This window comes from Apteryx rowi, unplaced genomic scaffold, assembly GCF_003343035.1.
Source record: "Apteryx rowi isolate R43461 unplaced genomic scaffold, aptRow1 scaffold_585, whole genome shotgun sequence".
Lineage (NCBI taxonomy): Eukaryota > Metazoa > Chordata > Aves > Apterygiformes > Apterygidae > Apteryx > Apteryx rowi.
In genome coordinates, this window is record NW_020450855.1 from 173,703 (window position 1) to 196,278 (window position 22,576).

At 41.7% G+C, this 22,576-nt stretch overlaps 2 protein-coding genes across 5 annotated transcripts in view; both read right to left on the reverse strand.

Annotated features, from left to right (window-relative positions):
* Positions 1–10,552, reverse strand: part of COLEC11 (collectin subfamily member 11) — a 47,463-nt gene extending 36,911 nt beyond the window's left edge. For all 4 annotated transcript variants that reach the window (XM_026082602.1, XM_026082604.1, XM_026082603.1 and 1 more), the window contains exon 1: positions 10,229–10,552. The gene's annotated coding sequence lies outside the window, so the exon portion shown is untranslated. The remainder of the gene's footprint in view (positions 1–10,228) is intronic.
* Positions 10,553–10,653: 101 nt separating this feature from the next.
* RPS7 (ribosomal protein S7) lies at positions 10,654–18,017 on the reverse strand. The gene is made up of 7 exons (XM_026082605.1): positions 17,903–18,017; positions 17,166–17,247; positions 16,752–16,823; positions 14,916–15,059; positions 13,242–13,306; positions 11,377–11,527; positions 10,654–10,777 (listed from the first exon to the last, which is right to left on the reverse strand). Exons 2-7 carry the CDS (start codon positions 17,238–17,240, stop codon positions 10,700–10,702), a joined length of 585 nt encoding a protein of 194 aa, XP_025938390.1. The 5' UTR covers positions 17,241–17,247; positions 17,903–18,017; the 3' UTR covers positions 10,654–10,699.
* Between the last annotated feature and the right edge of the window lie 4,559 nt (positions 18,018–22,576).

Genomic DNA, 22,576 nt, shown 5'->3' on the forward strand with positions numbered 1-22,576 from the left:
TGGGACATGCGGATTTAAAATGTGGAGTGAATGCAGGTCTTCTGCTTTCCAGGTAAGTGCTCCCAGCCAGTAGATTATCATGTAAAAGGYGATAAGGGCAGCAGACAACTTTTCAGAGAACTGTAGAATACCGTATTTTCAAAATCAGTTTTCAAAGTATCCCTACCTGAAAAACCAGCTGGGCAAATACATTCAAGAAACAGTTCCAGGTTTTGTAAACCTCATTCTTGCAGGCACGAGGCACCAGAAGCAGCATGGCACGCTCACCCACTCCTGCACCCAGCAAAGGCGACCACAGAAGCCCCCCCCCCCCCTCAAGCATTTCCAGTGTGGTGCTGTGGCCATCATGCAATTTGTTGGTGTTGCAAGTCACTTTGTAGGCACTTCAGTGTCCTCCCTTCACTCAGCAGAGCACTTCAGCACGTAAGCATTGTAGACTCTTGGGGCGGAGGCAAACATCTCACTTGTAGCACTGCCAAACAGTTTATTTATGTCCAAGTTTCATTCAGGTGTTTTTTTCAGTGTAGAAGACTAATGTAAACACTAAAATTCCTCACCATCTGCTTCACTGCTGTGTTTCAGCTTCCAGGACACATTATCTACTCCCTGATTTCTTGATACAGTTTTGAAGAAGCAGTATCCAAATCCTCACAGCAGCTAAGGATCCTTGGATCCCAACAAACAAGAGACTGATCAAGTGATGAACTCGAGCAGATCAGCTTCAGTTCACTTCTCCCCTACAAACTTATGCAACTATAAGCAAATCGGTGAGGCTTAAATCTTTTTAAGAGGCAGTGAGATTGGTGAGAATCGGATAAGAACTTGCTAGATTTTCAAAAGCACCTCTTTCTAAAGCTTTAGGCACCCAGGAGGTTATTTTCCTTCTGRCTTCCTAAGAGTTTACCTTGGTCTTAAAATCCAGCCTTACTCCCTCTTAGCTTCAGTTCCCAATTTAGAAAATGCAACACTTTTAGCACAAAGGTTGGCAGAAGCATTAACAATGTCTTAAGAAGATTTTAAAATGTTCTTCTCTCCCTTGAACAGGTTTTTTTGTGGATAAAAACATCAAAAAGCTTGCAAGCCTTTACCGACAAATCCTTCTTGAAGGGTCATACTTTCAAGACGCAGCAAATAGGATTGTCTGTTGCCCTCAGGCAAACTGAACTGAAGCGTCCTACTTTTAAGAAGCTGTCCACCTCCCAGCTAGTTATCCACTCATAATCTGAGGGGCTTCTCCTACATGACCGTGGTCTTTGCCTCTGTCACTGGACTACATTTCCCAAAATACACCATAATGGTCCTTTTCATCAAGGGAAATCAATAAACTATTAAGTCCCTGACCATAGGGCCTTATGGGAAACGTTGTCCAGTTATGAAGCACAGCCAGTACTGAAAAGCAATGCAAAGCACAAACTACAGTTCCCAGGAGACACTATATTTTTGGCTAAAGCCTTCTGGTTTTCAGCCAAAATATTTTGACAAAAGAACTAAACTATCCTGGAAAACTGACACTTCTCATAAAAAACTATTTGATCAAAAGCCTTCCCATTTCAAAACAATTCTGGTTAAAGATTTTTTGGTCAGACCTAAAACTAACTAAAACTGACTACAATGGAGCTTTAGAAATAATGTAAAATTAGACTCAAAGACATCAGAATAGCCCTCAATAAAGTGCAAATTGTAAATTACACAGTAGATTACTGCTGCCTCCACAATGCAGCTCGCTACTGGCTGTAGGGCTACGCCATGTTTAAATGCCATTTTGACTATAAATTTAATTTACATATTCTTTATTGTATGTCTCTTTAAAACATTAATTTCATTTTAACGGGCACATCTAAGAATTTTCTGAAAGATGGTCCAAACATTCTTAAAAGGAATAGTCAACTTGAAAGTACTATTTCATGGCTACAATATTTGTATGCCTTATTTATGCTGCAATCAGCAGAAGCACTAATAAATTTTTATGGCTATTTCTAATGTGATGTCATAGAATAAAAGATCTTAATATCATTCTGATAAATGACAACTTTAAATCAGTGTTTGTTTACATACTCTGATCTCTATAATTTCCTAGATGATCATGCCTGTAAATATGAAGTGTTCAAATACAAAAGATCAAAAGATCTCAGCCACAGAGCAAAATGTAGAAGGAAAATTGTTTCCTGCTACATTTTCAAAATCTTTCAATAGGTGTCAAAGTTGGAGCATTTTTAGTCCAGAGGCTCTTTCTAGATCACTGTGTGGCAAATGAAGACCAAAGCTGTGCATCTCAGTTTTCAGCAGTCATTTGATTTTGTTAGAAAGCAATCCCCCTTCTTTCATTGCCAATATCAAACACACATGTATGTATACAGAGGTCAGAACAGAAATGAACAAGTCCCTTTATGATTTTTTTTTTATATATATCCCATGTCTGAAAAGCAGGCATGAGGCCTTCTGATTAGTGAAGTATGGCTTACTCTCATATTCCTGCTCATTTGGATCAAGATTTTATAATCTTTAGGTATCTTTAATTTTTCCTAAACATTCCTGTTTACCACTACTTGCAACTTCATTTGGTTTTCACTGAGTTTACTCTTAATTATCCCCTGGTGTAATTCTTAACCCTTACTGGATCTTCTGTCATCTACTTTGCTTCTGCAATGTCAGTTCTCCATTCCCTGCTTTGCAGCTGTATTAAAAGCTCACCTTTACAACAGAAAACAGCCAGCTGCTCAGGAACAGAAGTAGAGGAATGGAGAAAAGCACTTAGCATTTCCAAAATTAAACTGAGATACTGATTATCTCTTACCAGGAATCACAAGCTATTAATGAACTGCAATCAGTTTCAATTGTATGAAAATTAAAATTCATATACTGTTTTGTCCATTCCTGCTCAAAGGAAAGAGCACTTTCATAGCATTTATACAGTTTCAGTACAAATCCCACACTGAATAGGAATCCTGTGATCTAACCCACATGGGTGCTTCTAAACAGAAAGGTCTAACACTGTCTCCTAAAATAAGTGAGCTACTATTTTCCATACCTTCCCTTACTATGCAGCAATTGTCAATCATATTTTGCCACTTATAAGACAGTCCCTTAACAAACACCCAGATTTCCTTCTCTTTACAAATTTCTGAACAGTGAAAGTAAAAAAGTCTCTCTTACCTTATGGTTGCTGAGAAAATGGGAACTGCAGAACACACTGTGCCTGCAGGGACACTGCACAGATGAACCTCATTGCTGCTGTTTACAGAAGTCTGACAGTTTTTAATTTCAAAAGAGGTTGTCTTTTGCTTTTCGACAGTTCAACAAATCAGACAAAACAGTTGCAAGTGTTATCTGTAAACAGCTTCCTGTTTGAAATAGATCAGCTGTCCTGCAGGACAATAATTAGGAAAGAAGTGTGGGAAAGCTGAAGAGGTCCATGATGTAAGCTTTTTATTTTGGGAATGTACTTTTTTGGGAATGCACTCTTGCTCTCCCCTCCTCCTCTCTAGCAGAGAACCCCTTTTTAACCATTTAGATCTATTCAGCTGCAAGTTATGCATGCACACTATCCTGGGATAGCACTTTTCTTGCTTTGCTTTAATTCCAACAGCTGATACAAAAACACACCAAGTGCACCGCTGAATATGATCCTCTTATGTGGATAATAAACATACTCTTTCCTTACTGAAATTCTCTCCATTCTTGCAACTGGCTGCAGCATTCTTGACTTGTTGAGTAAAACATGCAACTATTTCAGAGCTCAGTCCCAACTCCACAATAGCGTAAGTGCTAAATTATCCACATGACAGGATTCTTCAAGGCTGCCTTTTTTGGGGTTTTGGGTTTTTTACCTTTTGACATCACTTTCTGTGTCATTGGGAAAGGGGGAAAAGGGGGCATTTGGAAATCCTTCAGTACAGCTTCCAGACTGCTGTACAATTTTGCATTTTGCTGCTAAACAAATGGAATGGTTGGAGCCCTGGGTAAGCTGCAGTACTGCCTCTACATTCAGCCAGGAAAGAATTGAAGAGCCAGTTGATCGTAGAAAGTTGGATTTAGAGAACACCTCCCCCTCTTTGTTACAGCACTCTATACTTTTTCAGTGGATATTACTGGCTTCACTTTTATTTCCTACAGCAAACAGAGGGTACCACTTATGTCTATACCCATTAATACCATCTGAAAAAAGGCCAGTATATTTGTAAGGCTGTAGCTCTGTAATACACTTTTTCAGCAAAACCGGCTTACAGACCATCTGCCTTATCTCCCAACCTTGATCTTCACCCCACCACTCCACATGCTGAGCAGCTCTGCTGATAACAGAAAGGTGCTGTTGATGAGGGCAATCTCCAGGAGGAGAAAATTCATTCAACTAGTACATCCCCAACTATGGGGAGGGAGGGAGGGGGGCAGATGTACAACAGGCATTAGGGACAGAGAGCAGGACAACACTCTTGCACTGCTAACATCACAGCCCTGCAGAGGCAACGGTGCCTAGGACTGAGGAATCACTGAGAGCTGTGGGAATCAGAGTCTATCACCCATCACCAAGAAAGACTGAAAGATTGGCACCGTCTTCTCCTTCATCAAGGTAGAGCCTCTCCTAAATCATTTTGTTTCCATGATGGGCTGGAATCTAGCAAACTGTCCTCCATCATTACCATCTTTTATATTTTAACACACACCAAATGGTCACTAAAAGTTAAAAACCGATGATCACATTAGAATTACATCAGTAAAAAAAAGGACAAAATTGTAGACTATAAACACAAGCATGTAGGGACCACACAACTAATTCAAAAGTACAGTTTAGGTTTATATGTGCAAGTCACATTAGTTCAGTGGGACTAGAAGGCAATTAGCAGGATTGGGTCCTTACAGCATTCTGCTGGCAGCAGTTTGCTAGGAGAAACATTTGATGTAAAGAATGTAGCAAAGTGACTGCAGTCCAAGACTTTGAAGATCATATTACGATGGCAAAGGCAATGTACATTTACATAGATATCTACTTGCCCTGTATAAACACACAAATAACTTTGAGGCCAGAATGGGAATTCAGGGAAGAAATAGGACCATTTCAAAGGACATTAGTAGAAAAGGTAGGATTAAAGACTGGGTAAACAAAAGGGAAGAATAATAATAAATGACCAGAGTTCAAAAAGGAAGGTCAGAAGTTATAAACATAGTGGAAATGTTTTCCCTAGGAAAGAGGTTAATGAAATAAACAAGTAGATCATTTTGGTTCACTGAAGAAGAGAGAAAAAGGGGAACACTCCATGTAGAGATGGGCATGAGCAGCCTTTGCCCACACACAAAGCTGTCTGGAAGCTATGTGACATTAGTGAGCACTTAAGATGGAGCTACTGTGGGCAAATTAGGGTACTGAAGCACAGATTAAAGGGGGGCAGCTGAAGTAGTCACCTCCCCAGCTTTCCAGTCTAGTCCTATCCCTGTTCAGCAATTTCTCAGTGGCAGAGGCAACCAAAGCAGCTATTCAACTATAGCAGGTTGCAATAGCTGTTGACTATTAAGCTATCATTTTTGATTATGTTAACACACCTGTCTGGAAACTGCAGCAGTACAGGAGCTGATGAGTCTTTTAGCCATCCTTGCTGGATGGGGAGGGACAATTTGGCACACAGCAGGGGATGGTAGATAGGTCAGCTACTTAGGCTTGATCCACGACTGCATGAACACCCAGACTTTAAGCTCAGGTTTAGCACCATGCTGACACAACTGCATATATGAAAGTTGGATGGAAACAGGCAATGCAAGCTCAAAAATGAACAAAAAATCCATGGAGAAAAATGCAAATTGGTTGTGGAAAGGCAGGGACAGATTTGCTAACAGAAAACAGGAAAGGAAAGAAAATACTTGAAAGAAATATATGTTTTAAGGGCCTTCAGGCAAATTCTTGTATTCTTTCCCCAGTCAGTGGGCATTATCTGTGTCTGTAAGAGCACAATACCTATTTTAAAATTTTGTTATTATGAAAAGATGAGGAGGCCCTAATTCTCCCCTCGGTTTGGCAAAACATCTGGTGATTTTCGTAAGGGATGAAAATCATCAATACCCAAACACTTCAATAAATTAAAATCTGAGTTCAGTTGCTGGAACTCAGCTTATCACAGGTTGTATCACAAATACTGTTCCAGTTCTTGAAAGTAAGGGATGCCTCACGAAATACTCCCAAGGCAAACTCCCAGAAGAGGCAAGGAGATGCAGCAGATCGATGACCCTTCCTTGGTACAGAGCTGCAGTCTAGACCGCTAGAGCTAGACACTCTTTTGCTCATGTGACAATGTAATGATACATCCCCTTTCCTTGGGCTTCACCTAACAGTAACAGTTTAGCCAAGAAAATAGAAAACATAGCTTATTAAAGGTCACGATAGGCCTGGGGAAAAAATCAGCCTGTTACAGCTGTACCTGTGAGGACTTCCACACATATCTCATTATATACATTATCTCACTATTATCACATATCCCATTAATACATCCAAACAGGGTAGGTAGCACCACTCTAATTCTATGGACAGGAAGGCAACAGACAAGCTATTCTTACCACCTTTTCTGTAAGACACATGAAATGCATGGAAAGTTCAGTACAAAAATGGCAATGAAGACTGACTGAACTTTGTTTACAGCTGTGTAAAATCTGGCCTTCATTAGCATTGTTGCACTGATCTTTTTTGCTTAGTATTTCTGAGTAGCATTCACTACAGCTATGAGAACTGCTTTTTCTGTTATTCCCCATCTCTAAAATAGGAATACTCTTTTCAATGCCTGGCTCCACATCAATATTTGCTGCTCCAGAAGCAGATCAAAATTGAGTCAGACACGCCAGCACAATGTTCAAAGATGAAAAACATTGTGTGGCCCATTAGCTATGATTCATTTAACGCCACCTAGCAGCAACTCCTTGATGCAAAGCTTAAGGATCATTTCCCTGGAGGAAAAAAAAACAAACAAAAAACAAAAAAAAACAAACAAACACTAAGTAACTGCAGTAACTGGTGGGAAGAGGAGCGAATACCTGAATTTGCAAGCTCTAACAAATCCAACAAACTGTCCCTGCTCAGTCACAAGTCCTGAGATCCTTCACACATAACTTCCTACATAGAACCAGAGCACTGGTGCAAAGAGATGCTCCAGTGCCGCTTCTTTCTCTTACTGAATGTAGGTTTTTCACATGTGCACTCCAAAAGGCAGGCAGTAAGAGGCAAAGCAAGCCACGTGTGTGTAAAAGGGCCATTCACTTACACTGACCAGTGCTGCAATCAAGCCTGTATGGAGGAAAGGAAGAGTCCTCACGCTCCTCCAGTCTAGCCTTAGGACTTCTTTCTGTGGGCTATATTACTTTCTGTAATCAATATTTTTTTCCTATGATTCTGATACAGTGCTAGAGACCTATAAAGCACATACCACACAACAGGAAAAGCAGACCAATTTTTTAGCATCACTCTTTTAGATATAACAGAGAATAAAATCCAGGCCTTCCACTTACAAAATTTGGGAAAAATGCAGACATTGGAAATAGAATCTTTCAGTCCATAAGAGTGATAGTATTTCCTTTTACTGTGATTTGGTATAGGGATCACTAAATTAAAAGTTGCCAGATGCTCCTACTTAGAGGGGTTAATTGCACATGATGTTATCCCACATCAAATTATCACATCAATACAAGATAGGTCAAGTACTTAACACCCAAAAACTTCAAACAAGTTCTGTCACACCAGAAATGTAACATGTGTACACAGCTATTCTAAGGAGCATAAACAGGGAACAGCTTTCCTCACAGATAAAAAATTAGGAGATATTTGTGAAAGCATTCATATGGAATAAGTGATGAAAGCTTTAGTATCAGGTGCAAGCCTCAAGACCATCCAGCAGATGTAAAATCCTTGTTTCTTTTTTTACTGGGCTAATAAAGGAAAGGCTGGTCTTTCTATACTCTGTAGTACGCAATGTTTCCCCACACTGGTGCTACCCACATACTACTGCTGCACAGGGTCTTGGTACAGAATACCTCACTTCTTTGCAAAAAAAAAACCAAMCAAACAAAAAAAAACAGCTGATAAAACTCCTGAGGAATCACACCTTCAAATAGAGCTTAAATGTGTCAGCAAATGAAAGGCAAAGTCTAGCATCACCTCTTATGGAGTCTGCTTTAGGTTAGGGTAACATTTGACACCACTATTCCAGCAGGCTCATTAGCACTTGACCAGATGGCATCAACTGACTTTCCAGATTGCAGACATTCATTTGATATGCTTGTCAAGGGACAGAGGGAGTTGTCTGACTGTATCACTAACACACAAAGGAGCCTGTGAATAAACTAGGACAAAAGTCTTTCACTAAGCACGCAATCTGGTATCTTTATGCCACAAAATCCACCTTTGCGTGCAGCTTGGTTGATATAAGAACAAGAGATGGCTTTGAAAGCATTACCCTTTCACTCATAGGATTTGGATGGAGCCCTCACAGGCCTTTGCATTTCATATAGTTCAAAGGGCTTGCAACAAGAGCCAAGAAAAATCTATAGCCAGCTGGCAATGCCTGGGAACATTTGCAATTTTCACATTTAGTTTACCCTATTCCCCTTGCTCCCCACCTGCGCTTCAAAACTAGAACTCCTCCTGACATTTTTATTAGTATGAAGAGATCAAACCAGAATTACATTTCACCATGAAAGAGGAAGTACTGTCTACTGAAGTCTGCTGTGTGAACATCTGCAAGAAGAGGTGATGCTACACAGCCACAGTAGACTCACCAACCTCTAAGGGTGTTAACATCTGGTAAGACAGGCACCCCCCAAACTGCTTCTTCCAACTCACAGTAGCAGGTTGGGTAGCATTTGCACAGGCTACCATCTATGGCTGCTGCAGCAGGAAGCCTAGTAATATGTCTGAAGGGAGACTAGAATTATTTTTTCAGTGTTTCCAACCTATAACACTCATTTTAACAATGAAAACTTGCATCCTAAAGTTACACTCCTTCTGCTGTAAGATCTTCAGTAATGACTCTCCAAGCAAGCAGCCAGGATTGAGGGTTATTATATACCTATTATTCCCCTCATTTAATTTTAGAGGGGAGGTTGATGAATTACTCCTACTGAATCATCCTTAGGCAATAAATAGCATAGGAATAAAGTTATACTCTGGAGACAGAAGTCTAAAGCAGGAATAAAAAGGCCTTAAGATAAGCAAGTTTCTTCAATAATACAGCCCACTTTTTTTGTGCAAACATTTAAGCCATATCAGTAAGTAGTAGGAAATTATTAAAACTAGGCACACGCTTTACTTTATTCTTTCTCTTTGCATTGTCTGTACCAAAAGTAACAGCCTACTACTATCTGCCCTGTGCTACTGAAGAGAAGTTACAGCATGTCTTAAAAAGCTTCACTTTTTCAAAGGCAAAAGCAATGCAGAACCTACTTCAACTTGTTAGTCTGCACAAGCGAAGAAGGCAGTAAAGAAAATTACAGTAAATGGGAAGATGTAAAAGGACACTGAACAGAACAGCCCTTGTCCCCTATTTTCAGGTTGGAAAGAGATGGAAGCTATTAAGAGCTGCTGGCTGACTGTTACACAATTAGCTCTCCAGCTAATAGGCCATCTCTGTAATTAGCTGCCTTTTACTGTGTTAAATGCTAATCCTAAGTAACAGGATAGCCTGTTCAGTAGAGTGAAACCCTACATTTATCTAGGCTGCTCAGGACACTTACATGGCTCAGTCCAAAGAGTCAAATGCTCCCCCGAGCGGAAAAAAAAAGGTTACTTGGTGAAAGTGTTTCTCAATATTATTCAAGTTAAAAGTGTATTGCCTTCAGGGCACTACTGCATAGTCTTTAGCAGCTATGATGTACCTAGTCCTCCCCACCCTCTCTCCATCATATGGCTAAGAATGTACTGAACTATGTTAAAACACCATCTAAAAACACCATTCCAATAGCCATTCCCTCACCCCAGCATAACCATCCCTGCCTTCATTTATTATCCATGGTCTGAGGAGGACTACCCCAATACTGATAACATACATGGGTACTACTAACATATGGAGACATAAAAATCCATGCTTTCTGAAAGCAGGATCAATACCTAKAACACTAAAGTTTATGTCAAGCAAGATGTTCAAGCACTCAGAAATGAAAGTGTCTGCCCTTTTGTTCTGTTAAAGGTGGGACACTGCAAGACCTGCTTTTAGATACGAAATGGTATGTAATTCTGCCACTTAAACAGTAAGAAAGTTACCTCACACTTAAACTACGGCTTCTCAAAAATACAGTATTCAAACACTGTTTCAGATATGCCATCGCTCCATGTTTCAGAGGTCACAACTCCTGCTATGCAGACTTCTTCCAGTGTCAGGAACACGCAGGTATCCAACTTATATTCTTGTGTGCAAAACCCAGGAATGCCACTGCTCTACGGTAGCTTTCCACATTCTCCCTAAAAGGCGAGTCTCAGCATGTTTCATTTTATTTTTCTATGCCGATTCTTTTAACAGGATCATTCAGAGTCGTGTTGTGACAGCTTCAAGAATAAACTAAGAGGGCTACCATTAAAATCTCATAACTTAATGTTTTGATACACAAATGTCACTCATCTAGAAAGTAGAAGTCCCATGAGTCAGTTAATCCTCACCTATGTTTACAGAAGTAGAAATTTAAATGAGATTACTCTGTTATATGAACAGTTGTTTATTCAGCCATTTTTTGCACTTTACAGCTGGAATTCTGGAAACTCAAACACCACATCTTTGCCTGTGAGCTTCTTGTAGACACCAGAAAATGTTTCCACCTGTGAAGACAGACAATCTTGTTTATATAAGCTGTATAGGGAAGTAAAACGTATGTTAACACAGTTTAGGTACTATGACATTTCCCATGGTGTCTTCACTCTGAAGTGAACTGTCAGGCTGATTATTTTCTTCTAGATTAAGATAACTGTGTATTTATGTAGAAGGCCAATGTTTTCTGTAGACTGTTTAGAACTTCTTTGATTTGCAAGCAAGAGAGACCTGGAAGAGCTGAGCTGTCCCAAATATGTACCCACAAAACCCAAGCCAAGTGATAGAAGACCTCAGGCTGTACCAAGCACATCAGCTTAAGTTCAAAACTAAGCAATCCACTCTAAAAAAGCCACTGTCTGTTCCCATGAAGGAACCAATATGGCTGGTTCACAATCCAGGGGTTTTGGCAAGTCTAGTTGAACCAGAACTTTAGTTCAAGAATTGTCTTGCCTAGATCTTTACCATCTTATTCCAAAGATTAATAGAAGCATCTCCATTGCCACAAACCAAAAACCAGTCTTTTGCTGTATTACATAAGCAGCCCCTGAGGTGTTTCAGAATGCCACCCCATCCTGCATAAGGATGTACTTTTTTTTTTTTTTTTTACCTTGTGTTCAACATTGTTCTGTTGTGCTTTGTCCAAGTGGACTTTTATGAGTCTGCTGCCGTCCAGTTTTACGCGGATTCTCTTGCCCACAATTTCACTTGGGAAGACCAGATCTTCAAGAATGGCATCATGCACTGCAGTAAGCGTACGGCTGAAATGCCACATTTGTATCATTAAAACAAGTCCTCAAATCTGCAAAATTTTCTAGTCTGCCAAACTTTCTAGTATGCAAAGGCTTAAGCTTTCCACACAAGCTTTTCCTGAAAATTTAGAGTTTTTCTACTGATACAGTGAGACAGTATCACACCTCTTCACAAGTCCTGCAAAAATAAACACTAAGTTCTACACTGTTTACAGAAGTTCAATGACTGTGTGAGAAAAATTCAACAGCCATGTTCTTGGCCTGTTAAATCACACACTGTTTTGCAGCAGAGTATTCACAAAATAATATCCAATACTGCCTTATAACAGCCCTTACTGCTACACAGTTAAGGAAAACTATTTAAATCAGAAATGAGTTTTCCCACCTGCAGTTTTGCTAGAGGCACTCACTGGAAGAGTTAAGTGTGCAAGTATCTTCAACTACACAGAGTATGTTCATAGGAGACCCAGTTTTGAAAACACTGGCTTCTTGTTCTGTCTAAAACGAAGTGGCTTAAAACTGCAAGATATTACAGGAAAAGTCTAGTTGGCAAGTTTGGCCCATGCTTAAAAGACAGTTGATACTGCCTACATTTGTGTTCTTGAATTTGCTCTTGAACAGTTTGAAAGTGAGCCACAATTAGAACAATGGAACCAAATTGTCTTAGTGTATAAATGGCTAATAAAATTTCCAGCTTCCCTATTTGCAGTGTTACAAGTATCACTAATAGCTAAGCCCTGTGTCTGGAGCAGCATTTGAACCCTTCAAAGATGGGGATAGCTAAAGGAGGCAAACACTGTATTTCTGTACTTTGCAGTACACATACCAGTTTTATTACACTGCAAGTCTAACTTAGGTTGCTGAGAAAATGACAGCCTACGCACACTCTCCTTCCCTGCTGAATGTGGCAACATGCCACAGCTCCAACTTCTCCAGGCACCATGCAATACTAGTTTTAATGCAACAGGGGTGGTAGGAACATACACTCAAGGCACAACTGCAGCTAGATGAGTACCACGAAACTGCAGCTTTAAAATCCATGCTTGAAAATTTCAAAATCCAATTTTAAATATGACACAAGTATAACACTGTGGCTGGTAAAAGTTGCAGGAACATGCTACATTTTATAAGGAGGGCAAACTTTTAAGACCACACAACAATGTAGTAAGCTAGAGAACAGCATAAAATAGGCACTGACACTCACACAGATGTAGCACAGTGTTACAGACCTAGCAATACCTCAAACTCAAGACTGGGTGAGAGCAGGGAGGCCATTTAACACAACTGACTATACTACAACTGTTAGGTTCAGATTCAGCAAGACTACTTGTCCCCACACCCCTCTTCAGTCCCTCCCTTCTTCACTGCACTCCCCCCCCCCCCATATGCCAGCCCAGCCATTTGTACAGAGCCTACTACGTGATGTGGTTCTTTCTATAGCTTCAAAAAGATTCTTGACAGCACAGTGTAGTAATAGAGAAAGCAGGCTGGGGATTCCTTCTTAAGCCAGCATTGCTGATTAGAAATTCAATACAGCTTTATCTGGAAATACAGATGGAGTTCTTTCTAAGAAATGCAATTTCAATACTATCAGGCTGTAAGACAGACTAAGGACAAGACCACCCAATCACTTCAGTGACTTTTCACCAAGCTTTGACTAAACATTACTTTCTACCAGGTTACAAAGGACAGCTGTCATGTTGAATCAATATAATTTACTTACCTCCTGGGACGCTTTTGCTTGTTTTTTGTGCGGCTTTTTCTTGTTGGCTTGGGCAAAATCCTTCTCTGTTGGGGGAGGGAAGAAAAGATGTCTTTTCTCAGTAACTTTGTGTATACAACCAACTCAGAGTTCATATGAGGCTTTTTATCTAACAGAAGCAGAGGCATAAAACACCAAAAAGGGAGACTCTTAAGTATGCCCAAAGCTACACCAACATTAAAACCAAATATTACTTGCAGAAGCTGAAATACTGCTACTGCTTTATTTCGCATCTAGTGATCCTGTGTTGAGCACACTGTACTGAAAGGTTCCTATTTTTCCCCCTCCCCGCCCAGCACATACAGTCAGGGTAGTTTGTTACTTCATATTAGCAATCTGAACACTATACTTCTTTGGAAAGAGTTCTCAAGGAATTTTACAAGGTATGTTTGATGGCGTTTATTCCCTTGCTTCACACTAAAGGCTGTCTCAGTCCCACAGAGAGCTAGGTCACATTTTCCTAAAACAGTAAGAATAGTTTGAATGAGATGTACAAAGCAATCCTAATCACACCCTGGTTTAAAGATAACCTGTTGTAAAAGCAGCATCTACAGGTGTTTACACCAGCCTGAATCAGTAAAGTTTATTTTCTATTTTCTTATCTGCAAGGATAGACATTTTAAAACCTTGACTATTAAATGCAGTTGCAGCCACTGTGCTATTTTCCATCAACACTTCATGGCTTCTCCATGACTATATTTAGAGCAGGGTTACTATAATACAGACAAATTATTGTGTATTATTCAAAAGCCAGAGTGTTTCATTTACAAAACTAATCCTACATACATCATCTTCTAAAACATGGACTGTGATAGTAACAGGGAATTCTCATCCACTGAATTTAAGTGAACCAGAGGCATTTCATTACAAGAACTCTTCTTGTTGGCACAAAGATTCAGGGTAAGGTAATCTGGCTGCCTTAAAATCATGTTACCAAGAGTTTTCACTAAAGAGGTTCAGTCTAACAACTAATTGTCCACCCTACAGACATACCTCCAGAGTTTTTCTCCTCAGTATTGCCCACACAGCCATCTATTACCTTTCCCTGGCTTAGCTCCTCACCTCAGTTCTGAATCGAGGTGAAGTCTATTTAGGTCTTCTCTCCCTCTTTCCCTATGTTGAATTTTAAGTGCTTGGATTATGTCAGTGTATTAAAGCTCCTACTGGTATTTGTTTCCTCTTCTGATAAGTCTGTATTTGATCCCTGTTACTTTTAAGCTTTGCTTCTCAAACTTCTGAAGGAGTAACAGAGTTCAGAACAAGACAGTTCAGCTTCCTCCAAAGGGCTTCTACACATCTCACCAGCAAGTTTACACAGCTTTCATTGCTAGCTGAAATCATTTAGCTTACATCCACAGAAGGGCATTCATTACATTTCACGTTGATAGAAAAATATGCATTATATCATCGTTACCTTGAATAAGACAAGACAAGAAGGGTAGTGTGGTACTGGAACAGGTTATCCAGAGAGGTKGTGGAATCTCCATCCTCGGATGTTTTCAAGACTCAGCTAGACAAAAGCCACAGCTGACCTGATCTAAAGCTGGCGACAGTCCTACTTCAAGCATGAGGCTGGACTAAATGACCTCCAGGGATCCCTTCAAACCAACATTTTTATGATTCTAAGTGTTTTACCTGAGCAATAAACACCACATGCTTTCCACTGAATTTCTTCTCCAGCTCACGAACTAGCCGCACCTGAATCTTCTGGAAAGATTTCAGCTGAGGAACTGGTACAAAGATAATGATGGCTTTTCTGCCACCACCCACTTCAATTTCCTGAAACAGAAGTAGAGATTAAATATTTAGCGCTCAAGGAGCAACAGTCAGTTTGATCACTAATCCCCTGAACAGACATCTGATTACTTTACTTACAGCTCTGAAAGAAAAACAGCATCAAATGAAACTACCTGCTTTAATGCATTAAAGAGCAAGCAATAAACAAAGCAAAAAACCCCCACCCTAAACAACAAAAAAACCCAACCACACTGCCAGAGCACAACTTCTGCCGTGGAAGAGTGACTGGGCAATCAATCCTGCCATTCCTCTCAAATTCACATCCTCTACACAGTTGAGCTCAAATTCATTCTGCAGGATGGGACTCAGGTGTCAAATTTTAATTATACTGACCATTCATCAAAAAATCTGCATTGCTCTTTACATGCTGTTGTCAAGTTTCCAAAGTTATTTGCGTCTAATATARAAATGAAGCCAAAGTTCACAGTAGTAAATTTCATATCTATTCTCAATCCTCTTGAGTAGCTACTTCATGAAAGTCATCCTCCATCCACTATTTGCTAAGGCCTGCATCACTACTCAAACACCACATCACCTCCCCCTCCAAATGTCAGCAGGTTTATATCACACCAACATGGATTGTTTTCCCTGGTCTGTTTTTCTAATAGTTGATCAAAACTTAAGGAATCTGTAGAGATTCCGCTTCTCTCACGAACCTAGCCACAGAGACATGCTTATGCTCCAACAGAATACTGAATTGTTATTCGCAAGAAATGTTCACACATGACCTATTTCAGATGCCCATATTAGACTTCCCACAAGTAAGATTAAATGAACTAAATAATTAAGCTGCAAACCTATTTTTAAAAACTCATCATGGACAGTTACAATGCACTGCTGCACTTCAGTAACAAAACAATTCTTCTGAAGGGCCCTGGGCTTCATTTAAGTTAGTTCATGGGCCAAGCTAACATTTGCATTTCCAGATTTATTTATTTTTTTTAAACTTAATTATAATCAGTTATGCCTGTGCACATGTTGGTGGGCTTGCGCAAGCACCAAAGAACAGCCTGCTATGTCTGTGGCTACAACAGTCAGCTTCTGAAGTCCCATCCAATCTCCACAGCCAGCAAATTCTACCACTAATTTTGTCCCCACTTCAAGGATTCAGGTGCCAATATTTATACTGAAACTGAATTTACGAGAAGACCTAAACTACATTATCAAGTCAATTACCTTGACCTACCTCCTATTTGTTGCCCATTGCCCAAAATAGAGCCTACAACAAACCAATTTTAAGAAGAGCTATTATAATTTATGTTCCTGACAAAGATTCTTACAACACCTGCATTACTAATATCCACAAACAAGAAGTCAGTTTCAGATCTCAAATTCAGTTCTCAAAGTAAATTAGCACTTTTAAGCATTTTTATTTAAAATAATGAACTACCATATAAGTTCTTACAATGTCTTTTCAGAACAATTCTTAAAACCCCCCCCAACTATTACAGAATCCCCCATGTTAACAGCAGATACCAGAAGATAAACCACAACAGCACTTAGTAAGAAAACCATAGGCCATTTTAAAGCAACAGCTAAACGCACCATCCAATTAGTACATTAACATCTGTACAAATTTAAAAAAAAAAAAAAGAAAGAAAGAAAACACACCACCACAGAGCAAATCAGTAGACAATGCCAACAGCCATTCTTTGCAGAGAAAGTCCAGCCTACCTTAGCTGCTGTGATGTTCAACTCCCGCAGCTGAGCCTTTAAGTCAGAGTTCATTTCCAACTCCAGGAGAGCCTAGAGAAAAGGAAGTTGCAGAATAATTCATTCCATACAGTTCAGTTATTAAAAAAAAAAGCCTTGCGATTGAAGTCTGTCTACAGTGTCAGGAAGAATCTATACACTTTTTACCACAGTCTGTATCAGAAAACGTTTAACTTCCTATGAGCCACACTGTCAGACACAACAAGTGTTACTGGTGGGAACACAGTCTAACTATGACAGCTCCTAAGCAGAACTAGGAAAAAGAAACGTGTTTAGGCAGCATTAATCTCAAGACTTAAGCTCAAGACAACTGTCACAACATTGTTCCCATAACTTCTGGTTGGTTACAGAACAGCAGAAGAAAAACACACATACCTGGGATATACCAGACTCGAATTCATCTGGCTTCTCGCCATTAGGCTTCACGATCTTTGCGCTAGAGCTGAACATGGCCGTTCTGCAACCCAAAAGAACGTCTCAGTTGCCACCAGAAACACGCCAACTGCTACAGACACTGCGACGCCCCGCAATCCAGGGAGCCCTGGAATCCAGGCCTCCAGCCGGACGCTTCAAAACGAAGCCAGGGAGAGTCTCACGGGCCTCGCACACCCCAGCAACTCCAAGCACCCCATGCTGGGGGGACGGGGGACCGACTCCCCGCAGCCGACCGGCACAGGGCAGCAGCCGGCGCGCGGAGAGAGCGCAGGCCGCGGCGGCACCAGGCGTGTGCCCAGCGGGACGAGGCGCCAGGAGCGCGCCGCCCCGGCGAGCGGCGCGGCCGCGACCAGACCGCCGCAGCCCCACGTGCCGCCGGGGCCCCGGCCCCGCTCCGCTCCGGCCCCCTCCCCCGCGCCGGCGGCCCGGCCACGCAGCGGCCTCCCTGGGAGCGCGGCGGGCGCCGGCGCAGGGGGGGCGAGGGGGTCCCGCCGGCTGCCCTCCCCCAGCGCCGGACGCCCCGGCGGCCATCGGGCCTCGGGCAGGCGGTAATCGGAGGCATCCCCGCCCGAGCGCTGCCGCGGGGAGCGCCGCTCCGCGCCCGGCGCCCTACTGCCACCGCCGCGGGGGGAAAGGCGCCGCCGCCGCCAAGGCCCGAGCAGGGCCCGGGCACCCACCTCTCTCAGCGCCGGCCTAGGAAAAGGGAGAGCTCTCGCGAGAGCGGCTCAGATCCCGGCCCGGGAGGCCGCTCGCCCCGCCCACCCCCAGGCTGAAGCCAAACCAGGAAGTAGGGCAGAACGGACACCTACAGGCGCCGCAAGCCGCGAAGCACTTCCGCCAGAGCGAAGCCTACACGGACGCTCACAGTATTGGCCCGGCGCCTGCAAATGAGGTTATCACCAGCAGCTGAGTGAGGCACCCGCGCGGAGGGAGCAAAGCCGGGGCCGAGGAGGGAAAAGCCGCTGCAGTGTGGCGCATGCGCAGTGCCGCGGCAACGAGCTGTTGCTCACCCCGCTGCCCGGGGGAAGTGGGTTTTATTCCTTTCTCTCTCTCTCTGATTTTTGTATTGTTTCTAAATTATATGTTAATCATAATTATTATGTCATTAAAATACATCGTTAATAATTTACAGGGCTGGAGCGTGGTCTCTGGCATTAGTACTGGGACTGCTCTCTGGCTCTGAGGGCTCATGGCGCAGAACTGGGCCCGTCTGCACAGATGAACTCTCCTCCCTGCTTCCCCCGATCAGCGGGGCCACGTCCAAACCGCCTACCCCGCAGTCCCCGGCACGGGCTCTCCCCTAACCTGGGAGCAGGTCTCGGCCGGGAGAGACAGCCGAAACCCTGCCAGGCAGCGGCTCGCAACTAGAGCGCAGGCAATCCCGTGCCAACTCAGTGCCGTGCCTTGGCTTCGTGTTGTGTGCTAATATAAGCACAACCTCTCAGTCGCTTGTACTGAAATAACGTCACAGTGCTCCAGGTCTCTAAAGAAAGAGCCATTAGACTAGAAATGATATGCAACTCTGTCTGTGATCAGGGACTAACTCAAGGTATAAGGGTCCCAGGCTCCGCATCTTCTCTCATTGCTGGAGGTGCTTTAAGCGCTGTGTTATTATCTAACAGAGAAAGCACCATTAACACTTCAATTACATGCTGCTAAAAAGAACAAACATACTCTAGTTTTGAAAGAAATGACTTACACGTTGATTCAGGTGAAAGTGCCAGGCTGTGCATCTCAAGTGGAGCAAAATCCTTGTGTTTTGGGACTTAGGCAAACAGGACAGGCTTCCCACCTCACCATTTCCCCGTTGGCTATTGTAGATAGTGTCCCTGCTCAGGAGACAGTCTCCTCCTGAGGCAGGTGTGCAGCTCTCCGCACCTGTGTCCTGCAAGCTGGGACACAGGCGTGTGGCTTCCCTAGCAGGGCCAGAAGCGCTCAGTTCTGACCTTTTTTTGAATCTGAGTTCTGTGCTCAGATTCCCTGAAGAAACCTGCAAGCAGCCAACTTTACCTTGTAATACCACATTTATAGTTTATTACCTTAAAAAAATCCTATAGTGGAGTAGTAGGCTGCTGTTGTAAACAGAAACAAAACTGCCAAGAAACCCCCCCTATGCTAATCAACCGAAGTATCTACAGAAGGCAGCCTATCCTGTTTGTATATTTGTAAGCATATTTGTATGCTTTTTGCTAAATTTATGATCACCAGCAAAGCAGATTGTTCAGTTACCATTTTTCTCCCAATTCACTCTTTTTTCCTTGCATGAATTCACAGAATGGGAAAAACTGCCTAACCTATACTGATGTCCAGATTAGTGTTTATAGAGATTTGAAATTATCTAAACAACTGTAATGAGAATCTGGTTGCAGGGTAAAGAAAAAAAAGATAACTGGGAATTATCTCAGCATTCCAGTAGTCCACACTGAGTTTTTTACAGTCCACRCTGTGCTACCCTAAGAGGGTCACACATAAGAGGGAGAATGACTAGATGGTATGCAGATGGATCAAAACTGGACCACTCAAGACATTAATGAAGAAATAAAGAAGTAATGTGACGACCTTCAGCTTCATGTCTCCATTATATTAGTGCTCCTGAATAGACCAGACCACTACATACGAGAAATGAGAGAACAAGGTGTAAAGAGAAGCTTCCATTCAAACACCCATTGTGCTTTAGGAGAAGGATGCAGCCTGTCAACAGCTATGTTGAATTTACTGAATAGATAATGCCTCATGTCAAAAGCAGCTGATAGGTTTTTAAGAATCATTGTGGATATGTGATCTTTAAAAGAAGCCGTGTCATTACCAAGTATTGCAATTAATGAGGTTCTTTCTTATACCATGCAAAGTCAGAATGGGTGGGGTCAAGAAGTGGAAAGAATAAATTAGTCAGGTGTGTTACACAAGCATCCAAAGAGCAGAAAGACAAGTCTCATGGTGCTATGAAGAAAATGATTTCATATAATCTGTGGAAGAAGCGAAGACAGACATCAAGAGACTTGTCTGGGTCACAGCCAACTCTAGAATCAGAAGCAAAATTCAAACACTTACTAATTCATGTCTTATAGGACCACAGTAACTTTTCAAAGTCCACTGGTAGACTGTTCCTCTAAGGGTCAACTGTATATTGTGATACCAGGCAATTACTACTTTGCAGCTTCACGGACACGTTTTACACTGGAGCATTGGCAAGTCTTTTGTTCTGCAAGATCTTAGTTCTGTGAAGGCAGTTTGAGAAGCAGGAAGATACAATACCTCCTTCTTCCTCCTTTTTTTATTTTTAATCAAGGTAATGAAATGATGATATAATTTATACCTGCAGGGTATACTAAAGTGACCCCCTAGTGACCTATCTACCTAAAAGCTCAGTTTAAAGTAGGAGATACTTGCTTGATACAGGTCACATTACATTTTGCTTTAAAAGTTTATGTAGGGAACCACACTTTAGGTAAAAAATGGTTCAGTAAAACATGGCTGAATTTATAGCAGAGAGTGTTGACAAGAATATTCATTCTCAGGTCATAGCTAAATGACCACTTTCATTCAACATAGTGCCACCATGCTGCCACCAAAACCCATGGACTTGCTCTCCTCCAATTTTCCCTAATTACTTATTCCCAATACCTACACTGTGGTAGCACAAGCATTTGTGCAGGTTTTGATTTGCAAAAATTGACTGCTGTATTTATATGTATATCTGATCAGCTCTTTCCAATTAAGATGGCTACACATGATTAGCCAGGTGTACCTGTGGCAATAAGTGCTAAACCAATTATGAAAACCACTTAGAGCCCAATCCATATATACATTTAAATTATTCTGTATTCAGATGAGTACAGCTTTTGTAAGTGGACCTTTCAACATTTWGGTGGGGACTAAATGTTTCACTTGGTGAGTTTTGCCACTCACTCTACAAAACTATGAGTTACAGAGCTGAAATGTCCTTTTTACCCTGATCTGACTGGAAAATTCCACAAATCCACTAATGATACAACAACAAGTGGACAAGTAGTGTAAAACAGCAATAAGTATTGCTTAGCCTAGCAGTGCTAAATGGCACAGTAGTAAAAATGCCAGCTGTCATATGGTATTCGAGATCTTGCTGTTCTACCACTGCAGCACAACAGCAATAAAAATATCAGCAACAGGAATGCTGAAGTAAAGGTATGATTAGATGATTATATGCAGTGTTACTAACAGGAAAAGCAATGAAGGTAAAGTGGATGGTATTCAGTGGACTTCAAAGTCATTTTTTTCTGTTTTGAATTTGAGCCTGCATGTTGGTCATAACAGCAGGAGAGTTACTGTTTCAGTCCTTGCATATAAATTGGATGTATGAATCTGTCTGTTCAGCCAAAGAATTACTGAGTGTAATAGGAGGTCTTTTCTCTCCTCATCACTTACTGCTGGTTGCTCTTTTATTATATCTTGCCTAAAGAAGACTACAAGTAATATAAATGTGTAAACCTGTAAGGAATGAGAAACCCATCTGCTATAGAAAGCCATAATTAAAAGAAAAGCTAACCAAGGGCAGTAATATACAAAATGTCACAAGCATGAAGTAGTGAAAAGCCTGAGAGTCTTAGTGGAAACCTTGACCAAGATAATTAATGTAAATAATCTTGATCTGAGAAAATCAGAAGTAAGCATTTTTCATAAGTAATAATATGAAGTCTCACAAATTAATTGGAAGAAGCAAGAAAAATGCGGTAATTATATTCTGATAGAACTCTGACCAAATTGTTTCTCTGTTCCACCAAGATCTGTCAAATACATAAGCTCTTTAATTTGGATAAGAGAGGTGTCATCCAACTGATAAGCATAGTAATGTTGAACCTATGGCTGCTCTTGTAACGGAAGGCAAAATTAACGTCAAAGTGGTTCACATTCTTGGCATTTTACTAAGCCACCCTTGTAAATCTCATTACGATGGTCTACCACTTTGTCATCCTGAGGCTGGCTTTGTTTTAATATACCAGAATTATGCTACAAGGGTAATCCACTAGCTGAAAACACAGCAGCTTGCATATGTTGGACTACTGTTGGAGGCAGTCACACTTGTGCTCCTATCTTCTATCCTGTGTTCTTACAGCGAGCCAAGCTGAGGTGCAGACATTAGGCACCTAGCCAAAACTCCCACCTTTTGTCTCCCAGGAGGTGACAGTCCCCAAATGAGGGCAGGTGAGAGGAGGTTGCAGCTGAGCCCAGGGTGGTGCGTGGGGCAGAAGAAGGAGGGCAGTGGGAAGCTCTCCAGCCTGTGCCCCTCTGAGCACAGCCCCACTGAAGGGGACGTGCCCAGCAGCAGCAGCTCTGCACTGCAGACCCCGGGCACACTCGAAGCAGCCGTTGTC